Source organism: Quercus robur, chromosome 2, assembly GCF_932294415.1.
Source record: "Quercus robur chromosome 2, dhQueRobu3.1, whole genome shotgun sequence".
Lineage (NCBI taxonomy): Eukaryota > Viridiplantae > Streptophyta > Magnoliopsida > Fagales > Fagaceae > Quercus > Quercus robur.
The window spans coordinates 38,884,058-38,895,034 of record NC_065535.1 but is presented as its reverse complement, the minus strand read 5'-3'; the positions used below and the strand labels follow the sequence as shown (position 1 = coordinate 38,895,034).

Below are 10,977 nucleotides of genomic sequence, written 5' to 3'. Positions count from 1 at the left end.
ATCTAACTGTTAGATTTCATGTTCTTTATGTTCTTGCCTTCTTAACATGCATGTCACATTTCGTGAAAATAAGATATTATTTACTATTCAATCAATAAATTTATTTTTTATGCATAATTTTAGATTACATAAATTTGAAATTTAAACATTCGATTGATGACATAACTATTGATCTTTGATCTTCTTATAATTTTGCAAGCATAGAGGATATAATAAAAACATATAGTGCAACAGTTAGATTTTCAAAATTCACATCTAATAAAAAGATATCGGTAGAGATTGAAGAGGTTCTTACCAAACTAGTTTGGAGAGAAATCTTCTTCCATCTATAATTTAATTTAACTATAGATTTATAAATGATTCAAAATTGATCCAAATATGATGTTTTAAATGAGTGTCCAGATTATTTATTTATTTATTTTTTTGATAGGAAATGAGTGTCCAGATTAAATGTTATAACGCATTAAAATGTTAATGGGCCTCTAACTTGATTGTCACCTATTCGCCTTCTCAGTCATCGTGTTGTGGGTTCAAGTCGCCTTACCCTTGAAGCAATTTCTAGTGTTTCAAATGTGAAGGGTCACACTTACAATGTGGGTTATATAAGTGGGTGAGATTCAAATATTGAGAGTGTGATGTTACGTGCATTGAAACATTAAATACATTATTTTCCTACCCTCTCTCCTCACTGTAAAGCAATAAATAAATAAATAAATATATATATAAGCAATTTTGTTTTAAAATCTAAACTGAATTTTAGTTATTAGAAGATAAACTAAGGAATGTGAGATGGCGACTTGTGAGTTGCGAGAGGGCTTGAGACAAGTTGTGTATGAATAATGAATATTTCAAAAGTCAATGGTCAAAGAAGATAACTAGCAAGTAGCAAGGGAGGAATGATGAATCTGGTTGCTCTTCCGTTGGGAGGCTATTGTTTTTGTGTTTAGTTGGTTTTAGGGCTGTAAATGAACTAAGTTGAACATGAACAACTCGGGCTCAGCTCGATAAAAAGCTTGTTTATGTTTGTTTGTTTATAAATAAACCAAACTTGAGCCTTAGTTTTAGGCTCATTTAATAAATAAGCCGAGCCCAAGCAAAAAAATTTGTTCATGAACAAGTTTGTGAGCTAAGGCTTGATATGAAACAATTTAATCATAGACTCATTTATAAGTTTATATGTATTAGTTTTTTTTTTTTTTTTGGGTTTTTTTTATTTTTATTTTTTTTATTCTGTGTTTTTTTGGTGGGAGGGCAGAACAAAACTGCACTGCAAGTTTATATGTATTAGTTAAATATGCTCATTACACATCTTAATATTGATATGGTCAACATGAGATTACTACCCATTACATTAATTTTTTCCCTTCCCTCTAAACTAACCAAGAACTACTTTAGACTTTAGTTACATTTAAAAATAAATAAATAATCGAGTGGGCCACATATGATCCTTCCTCATTGATCATCTAATGTAAAGTTATGAAACATGTTAGTATTTTCTCATTCAAAATATTTACAAACAAGTATTTTTCTAGTTCCTCACCATCTAATGTGAATGTAAAAATTGGATTTTGAACAATTGCTGAAACTGTAGATAAGGAAAGATGAATAAATGAATTTAATTATGTAAAATTTTAATTTGAATAATGACTAATCATAAGTAGGACTAGATGCAAGATAAAACGAGTGTACTATTTTTTTTTCTTTATTTTAGATATTTAAACATTTGATAATATAATTTTCTTAGATCTTAAGTTCAAAAGCTTGACTTGAGCTTGAGTTTGAGCTTGGCTTGATTACAAGCTCAAAATTTTTTGGCTTTCCTACAAGCTCAAGCTCAAATATTATTTTTAGGCTTGTCACGAGCTCAAGTCAAGCGTGAGTTTTTTGACTTTTCTTGACGAGCTAAGGTTGAATATGCACTACTCGATAAAGCTTGACTCGTTTATAACTCTAGTTAGTTTGTTTAGGAGACCCAGAATGTAGGGGGTCCCACTCCCACACTCTCACTGTGAGTGTGGGACAATTAAAAGATATATCACATTCACCACTTATCAAAAGACCAGCTTTTCCACATAGCAATTTCTCATTTTAATGGTAACAAAATGTTTTGGTTATATTTCTCTTCAAATAATAATAATAATAATAATTGAAACTAGTGACTGATTATTATTTATTTATTTATTTTGGTGTGTGGGAAAGGGTGTGTTTAACAAATATTTAGGTTAGCATTAATTCGGATTTCGGAGTAAAACAAAGGAAATAGGAAATTAAAAATATTGCGGACAACATGGGCAGCCTGCAACACTAATCCAATAAATAAATATAAATTTGACCCGATTGAGGCAAACACGTCCGGTGCCTCACATGTTACTACAAAAAAGCGAAGCACCCAATCTATGACACAACAATTTTGAGCTTTTCGGTAAATTTGATAGTTACACATGGTGTCTGTTGGATATATAATATATGACTGAAATTATGTTTAAAAAATACGATTTTAGTTAAAATTGTGAAATCGTGTTTACTATTATTCAATTATTATATTACAATTGAAAATACGGAGTAAGATTTTAATTTGATTATTAAGTAACAATAATTAGCAAAAGTCTTATTTGTGGAAGATTCGAGACATGAATTCTATAACCTCGTGCAGGAGAAGCGAATCTAAGCAACAAATTGTAACAACAATAACACTTTTTTTTTTTTTGGTTTTGTTTTGTTTTTTTGTTTTTGTTTTGAGAAGAACAACAATAACATTATAACAATAAATACTGTAGGGGTTTGTGAGTGGTATTCTTGTCAAAATAAGACTGAAGAGCGAACAGGCCTAACCCACCTTCAAACCAGGCCTGGTCCAGCCGAGATGCTTGATATATTCGACGAACAAGTATGCTCGAGGGGTGCCCCACGCCTGAGGAGGTACTGTAAAGGGTGTCCCATGAGAGACGAGAGGGAAGCTACCCAAAATGAGCGTCATGTGGATACTTTGATTTGCCTAGAATCAGGAAAAATGAAAAAGATGGAAATACAAAGAAATTTTCATTACTTTATCTTATTTGTCTGGTGCTAAATTATAAGTTGCTTAATGTTGGAAAATTTACGCCCTAAGAATCTTAATTGTATAAGAAAGGATTTGACCTTTGATCTGATGTAGTTCAAGAAAGATGGGATTTGTTTGGATACAACAAACTTGGGGAGGAGAAGTTAGAAAAACAATGTTAAATTTTCATATTCATCCATTCTTTTTATTTTTTTTCATTATTGCTTGCTCAATCTCCCTCATTGATTGGTTCTTCCACTCTTCTATCTTGCTTCAGAAAACAAAATACTAAAAATTTTGGGTTTTATGTGGATTCCTTTATCATGGGTCATGGAAGCTGCAACTGTCATGGCCATTGTTCTTGCACATGGAGGGGTAAGTCCATATGACTTCAGTTTTTGTAAGTTATTTAGACTATTTTTGTAAGTTGAGTTTGATAAACTCAAGTTTGGGCTGGAAGTCGAGTTTGACAAACTTGACTTCCAACCCAAACTCGAGTTTACCAAACTTGACTTCCAAAAACAGTATAACTAATTAAATAACTTCTTTCGTGTTCTGCTTTTCTAAAAACATACTATTTAGCAAATTTTGCCATGAAAACATGATAAGATAATAATAATGGAGTTATTGGGATATGACATTCTTTTAGTCTCGAGCCTCTTTTTTATTAGTCTCTGATCACATCAATTGAAAGAGTTTTGGCCGATTTGTACATTGCTGCTGAATAAAAATCGCATTAATCGTACCTTCCACATGTCTCTCAAGTGCCACTACATGCTAAGCACCATGCCAACTGATACGTGTCATCATTATAGACTATCATGTTAATCCTAAGCGCACAGTATTGGTATTTGGTATTTACTATTAGTACCTCCCTCCCACGTCAACTATACCTCTTCAACACCACGTCATTTGCCGCATCAACATACTTGCTACAACAACACACTATCATGTCAAATTCGTCACTAGTATACCAGATTTGCCCTAGGTTAACACCATTGACCAGGTGTTTCTCACTTAATTGTTTGTGCTAATTTCATATATTTTTTAGCATGTTTTTGCATTTGAAATTTTTAAATGCCTCAAAATGAACTTTCTCATCCCATTTATGTCACATTAAATGGCAAAAATTATCTTCTATATACAACTTCTTTTAAGGGTTGTAAACTTTGGTTCTCTCCAAGATGGCTAAAAAAATATGTTGCACATCTTTAACTTGTTAAATGCTTCAAAAACTATTTTTCACTTGGTATTAACTTTTGGAGTCTCTTAGCTTATTAATGTCTAGATGATTAGAGGAGAAAATATGCGTAAAGAATATATTTTAGAGAGCTTGCAAACTCTTATATTTAGGTGTAAATGTAGGAATAAACACAAAATAAATATGATAATGCCTACCAAAACTAAGAAAATATTATAATTTTAAGCAATTATCAACATCCCAACCCAAACTCATGAGCTTGGCAGCTCACCTGAACTTTATCGGTCAACAAACATAGCGCATCTGAATTTCTTGCAATTTAAGCTTAGAAAAAATCTATTAAGGATATATGTTTGATTGAATTCTCAATTTTTTAATATCACAATAATGAATATTGTTATAATTCAATAGGTTGGTACACTTATGTTTTTTTTAAGAGGGAATATTTAGCTATGTAAACGTATTTCTCCTCTTTAAAAAAGATATTGACGTATGGATTGAATGCATAAGGAAAAACAATCGATGAGATAATCAAAGGTTAAATTATTTGTAGAGTTGGACCATTGCATCCAAATTATTATATGCATGCAAAAACTATTCTGTCATCGTCATATTCTTCACCGGAACAGATATATTCTTTAACTCTTTGGAGGTATTATAATATATGTGTATATTTTAAATTTGAATTCACATCTTTTATTTTTTATTTTTTTTAGTGTATATATTCCATTAACCAATCGGTGTAGTCCCTTTCAAGTTGTTCAAGACAGTTGAAAGGTTTGAGGCTGAGTGTAGACGCTGCCCATATTGACACGTTCCTTGGTATATGATGGTGGGTATTTTGGTGAAAGAGGGTTTTGGTTTTTTTTTTTTTTTTTTTTTTTTTTTTTTTTTTTTTTTATGGTTGTTGTGCATTTTTGGCAAAAAAAAAAAAAAAAATAAAAAATAAAATGGCAAAAGAAGGAAGTAGAGTTGTAAATGGTAATTAGTAATTACATTTCAAGTTTTTATGGTCTAAAATTATTTATAAAAAATAAATTTATTGATCAAATAATAAATATTATCTAATTTAAATGAAATTTGGTATGCATATTAAGAATATAAAAAATATCCAATCAAATGGTTAGATTTTCAAATTTTACATCTAATAAAAAGATATAAGAATAGTTTGTAGAGTTTTTCTCAAAACTAATTTGGAGAATAATTTTGTTTTTCACCTTTTAAAATAAGCCGAGGTAGCAGTTGTGATATTTAGGAGAGAGAGAGAGAGAGAGAGAGAGAGTAGACCAAGTCCCTTCCCATTCTCCAATATGTTATCCTATGATTCCTATGGTATGTATGAACGCTCCGTGGAATGAAGACCTACCCACGCTTTATACCTTCCACGTGTGCAACAAAAGTAGTAAAAAAAAAATAAATAGAAGAAATTCTACTTCTCCGCCGATCACATTCTCCCATGTGTCCCACCATTTAGACCCATCCATGGCACAGAGTCTAATCTTTAACAATGAAAGGTATTAAAAAGTTGGCGAAACTACACTATTGGTCCCTGAAATTTACCCTGTGTGCGTAATTAGTCTCTCAAGTTTGAAATGAGCACAATTAGTCCCTTAAGTTTTAAAACTGAGTTGTATTGGTCCTTTCACTAACTTCTGTTAATGGTGTTACTTACGTGGCTAACTTCACAATGACTTGGCATTTTCTTTAATGATGTGGCATATTTTTATTTAAAAAATTACAAACTAAGTGGGAAAAAATATTAACCGGTACCAAATTAAAAAAAATATTTTCTGCCTACTGTGAAAACCCACAACGAGACTACCCAGTTCCAAAAGAGACTCAAAAAAGAACAATAATAATAGAACAAATCTACCCAGTTCCAAAAATCTCCATATCTCAGCAATAGAACAATAATAATAGAAATATCACCCTTTAAAAATAAAAAATAAAAATAAAAACAACTGGGTCTCAAAGTACAGCCTCAAACAGGTTTTCTTGAAAGTTTAGTAAAAGATAAAAAAAGACAAGAAAACAATGGTCCTGACATGGAAACTGTGAGAGACACAGAGATGTTTTGGATTGAAAACTATACAACTAAATTTAATCCTACTACAACAATGGTTATGGACTTATGAGCTGGGTTTGAACACGTGACGGCAGAGGACTAGAGAAGCCTAAAAAGCCTTCTAGTTCCAGAGTGCTAGCACGAAGATACAAAAGTGGCTGAGAAGGAAGCATCGCTAGGAGGCAAAAGGTCACTGTTGCCAGCAGAGGGAGGCGGCAGCGGTTTAGTGGTTATGCCAGAGAAGTAGTGTTGTTGTGCTGTCGCCGGCGGTAGCTACAACTTGGGCTATTGCTGGCGACAGCTAGGGCATGGAATTTCAGGCGGCGGCTGGGGTTTGATTTCTTTCCTCTCTCCCTTTCTCTCTCGTTGTGGGTTTTCACAGTAGGTAGAAAATATTTTTTAATTTGGTACCGGTTAATATTTTTTCTCACTTAGTTTGTAATTTTTTAATTAAAAATATGCCACATCATTAAAGAAAATGCCAAGTCATTGTGAAGTTAGCCATGTAAGTAACACCGTTAATAGAAGTTAGTAAAAGGATCAATACAACTCAGTTTTAAAACTTAAGGGACTAATTGTGCTCGCTTCAAACTTGAGGGACTAATTGCGCAAACAGGATAAACTTCAGGGACCAATAGTGTAGTTTCGCCTAAAAAGTTTTACTATATAAAACTTATATATTAATATAGTAATAAATATGATTGGACATAATTGAACTATCTTTATTATCCTAAAAAGAAAAATTGTTTCTTTGTAATTGGTGATATATTATTTTTTAAACTCAATATTACAAATTTCTAAAAAAAAAAAAATTATGTATATAATATTTTTTTTTTACAAATCTTAAGTGTTAGTTTGTTATTGATACTAATGAATTTTATTTTTATTTTTTTTATAATAACTTCAAATTAAAATTAATAATAACTTATTAATTAAAATTTGTTATGAAAATGTTTTGAAAATATTATGAATGGTTGCAGTTCTCTTTGTTAAAAAAAAAAAAATTGAAGTTAGAGCGAAGGGGAGGCGTGTAAAAAAGAGAATTATTACTTGTTATGAATTAATTAATAATAATTTATTAATTAAAATTTGTTATGAAAATATTTTTAAAATATTATGAATGGTTGCAGAAGTCTCCGTTGAAAAAAAAAAAAAAAAAAAAAAAAAAAAAAAAAAAAAAAAAAAAAAAAAAAAAAAAAAAGAAGGAGGTTGGGGTCGATTTAAACATCCCAGAGCATGGGTGGAAGCGTAGAGCATTGAAGTTAGAGCGAAGGGGAGGCGTGTAAAAAAGAGAATTATTACTTGTTATGAATTAGTAGTAATAATGAATGTAGCTCCCTAATCAAATTCTAATTAGTATTTTTTTCGGTAGTTGTTGTTGTCGTTGTCGTTGTCGTTGTCGTTGAAGTAATCTTTCCTTTTTGCTTGTTCCAAGTTCAACTAACCAAAAAACTCGGTCCAAAAAAAGACCCTGAATAAAAGCCTCTCCTCACACTCAACAGTCACAGTCGGAGATAATGCATACCATTTCCATGGAAGAGGTGGAGGTGGAGGAGGAGGAGCTGGAAGGGTTTCAGAAACAAGTAACTGAGCGTTTCGCCGATTTGTGTTCGTCGGAGTCGGATGACGACGACTTGCTCTCTCTGGCCTGGCTCCGGAAGCTTCTCGACGCCTTCCTTTCCTGCCAAGAAAACTTCCGCCTTATTCTATTCAAACACACATCTATGCTGTCTAAGCCTCCTATGGATCGCTTGCTTTCCGACTACTTTGACCGTACCGTCAAGGCTCTTGATCTATGTAACGCTATCCGAGACGGGATTCAACACATCCGTCAATGCCACAACCTTGTTCACATCGTTCTCTGCGCTCTAAATCCAAATCCAAATCCAAATTTAAATCTGGGTGAGGCCCATTTCCGCCGCGCCAAGAAAGCTCTCATTGATTTGTCCATTGTAATTGCAATGCTGGATGATCATAAGGAATCTCAATCTCAATCCAATGCTAATGCAATTAGGAATCGCTCTTTTGGAAGGAACAACTTCGCCGCCGCTGCTTCTTCTTCGCCTCGTAATTCCTTGGGTCATTTCCGCTCTCCGTCTTGGAGTGTGTCTCGCTCTTGGTCGGCTTCGCGGCAGCTCCAGGCTATTGGGAATAACCTGGTGATGCCCAAAGGGAATGGCCTGGCCGTGCCGGTGTTTACAATGAATTGGGTGTTGTTGTTGACAATGTGGGCTCTGGTGGCTGCCATTCCGTGCCAGGACCGTGGTCTGCAGGTGCATTTCTATATTCCGAGGCAGTTTGTGTGGGCCGGGCCGGTGCTGGCCGTGCACGAGCGGATTATGGAGGAGTCAAAGAAGCGGGAACGGAGGAACGCTTGCGGCCTGTTAAAGGAATTTCTTCACATTGAGAAAACCAGCAGGCAGCTCTCTGAATTGGTGGATTCCCTGCACTTCCCACTCACTGAAGAGAAGGAAGCTGAGGTCAGGAACAGAGTGCAGGAGCTCTCTCAAGTTCACCAGGCCATTAAGGAGGGATTGGACCCCTTGGAGAGACAACTCAGGGAGGTCTTCCATAGGATTCTTCGCAGCAGCAGCCGAACCACTTCAACTCTGGCTAATTAATCAATCTCAATTGCTCACTTTTTGCTTCAGGGAATTCAAGAAGTATCAGCCACAAGCTCTTCTATTTATCACCATATATTTTCTCTTAAAAAAAAAAAAAAAAAAGGGAATGGACTTGTCCCGTCCATGGGTGTTGTTATTTTTTTGCCTTTTGTTGTTGCTGTTTTATGATCGAATTGCTGAGGAAGTTGTTGCATCTTCAATTTTCAGCTGATTTTGTGTTAATGAATGTATGTAATATATTATACACAGACAGACACACACACATATAACAAATTTTGTATTGCAAATAGCATGTTTTTTTAGAGCTCTGTTATTAGCTTTCTGGGTCTTAACGCATTTCCAATTTTTATCCAGTCTATATGGAGTTCTTCTCTGTGTATGAATCTGCTTGGGGCAAGTAATAAAATTGAGGATTACTTAAAAAAAAAAAAATTGTATCAACGTGTCCTCATGGAATTCATTCCTACTTTTAGCCAGAAAGCCATTTTACATGATCAGGATTCAGGAATTGCTTCTTCTATGGTATCTCATACCAGGCTCCACCTGTGTTCACCTCCTATTTGAATGCTTCTCACTTTTTAGTCTTAGTTTTTGTTTTGGTCTTGTATTGTTCATTTTTCTTTAAAATTTCCTACTGAATAAAAAGAGAATTTCTGCTTGCATTATCACACTGGCTGGTTTTAACTACATGGTCAAGCTTCTACTCTGTCCTAATGGAAGTTTGCATGATGACTCCATTTTCCATTATGAAAAGTTCTTTTTCTGGGCTTTATGTACTCTGACCCTCGAACATACTTAAGAAAGAATTTCAATGTCCGTTTGCAGCCATATAGATATTTTACTTTGCAATTTTATGTTCAAGCTCGAGCTAGATAATGGAGGTTGACTTTGACTTGGTCGCTCGTTAAGTCTTAAAAGTTAATTCAATTGTATTTGGACCCTAGGAAGTTCTTGCAACAAGAAATGAATAATTTATGCAACGTAAAAAGTGCTATTAGTGCTTTAATTGTTGGTCAGCATACAACTTCTTGACCAGGCTCATTGTATGTCCCTGATAATCTTGACTTTTATTCTATTGAAAACAAGGATTACATCAAGAGTACTCTTTCTCAGTTTTGGGTAAAAATATTTTGCTTTCCTCCTCTCTTGTGACAAAAAAAAAAAAAAAAAAAAAAAAAAAAAAGCACTCTCCCTCTCTCAAAAACAAAAACAGAAACTCCAAAGACTATTATAAAGATAAGAACTTTATTTTGAATTGAGTTTTTTCTATTCTTATATCAGGCAAGCCTATATCTTAAATCACCTATGTGTTACAAACTCATGGGTAGAATTCATCCTTTAAAACCAACTTGCAAAGGGAGGGTGTCTAAGAGTTTATAAACACATGGTTAAGCTTATACTTAATTCATTTGGGACACTAGAATTATAACACAATGATAAATTGTAACGAATCAGATTCATATCGAACTTTGTCATTATAAATCCCAGCATTCTTGTCCAACCAAAGATGGTAAATGATAGCAGACTAAACTAAGCAACTGATCCCTCCCTTGCGGTCTGCTCTTAGGAATATTTTTAGAAAACCGAACCAGTTTTTCACCTATTGACAGTAGTTTTCTTCTTACGGATACCCTTTCACGTCTTTGTACAATTAAAATCCTTGCTTGTGGTAGCCAAGCATTTCACTCTATCAAAACCTCCTATCTGAACTTCCCATAGCTTGCTTTGAATTGAACTAGACCCACAGACCTAACTTGGACAATCTAGCAGACCATTCTAGAGCTACTTGCAGACTCATAAACAATCCTCAAACCATAATTCTAAACCCGCCTATCAAAATGCCATGAGTCATAACATAAGAAACTATCTTCACCAGTCCCTATCTATGCTTCAAAAGTGGCCTGGCTTCATCTCTCGGCTGCAGCACTTTCCTCCAGCCTCAAAAACACTCAGCAGAATGGATACCTCCCACAGAGCCAACAAAAGAAAAAAGATTCCTAGTTTGAATGTTTGATTAGTATAAGATGTTACTCTTGGGCAATATGGA

General features: G+C 34.0%; 1 protein-coding gene across 1 annotated transcript; it reads left to right on the top strand.

Annotated features, from left to right (window-relative positions):
• The first annotated feature begins 7,707 nt into the window (after positions 1-7,707).
• Positions 7,708-9,217, top strand: LOC126713625 (protein ROH1-like). Its single transcript, XM_050413429.1, has one exon. The coding sequence runs from the start codon at positions 7,824-7,826 to the stop codon at positions 8,925-8,927; it is 1,104 nt and encodes a 367-aa protein (XP_050269386.1). The 5' UTR covers positions 7,708-7,823; the 3' UTR covers positions 8,928-9,217.
• Positions 9,218-10,977: the final 1,760 nt, after the last annotated feature.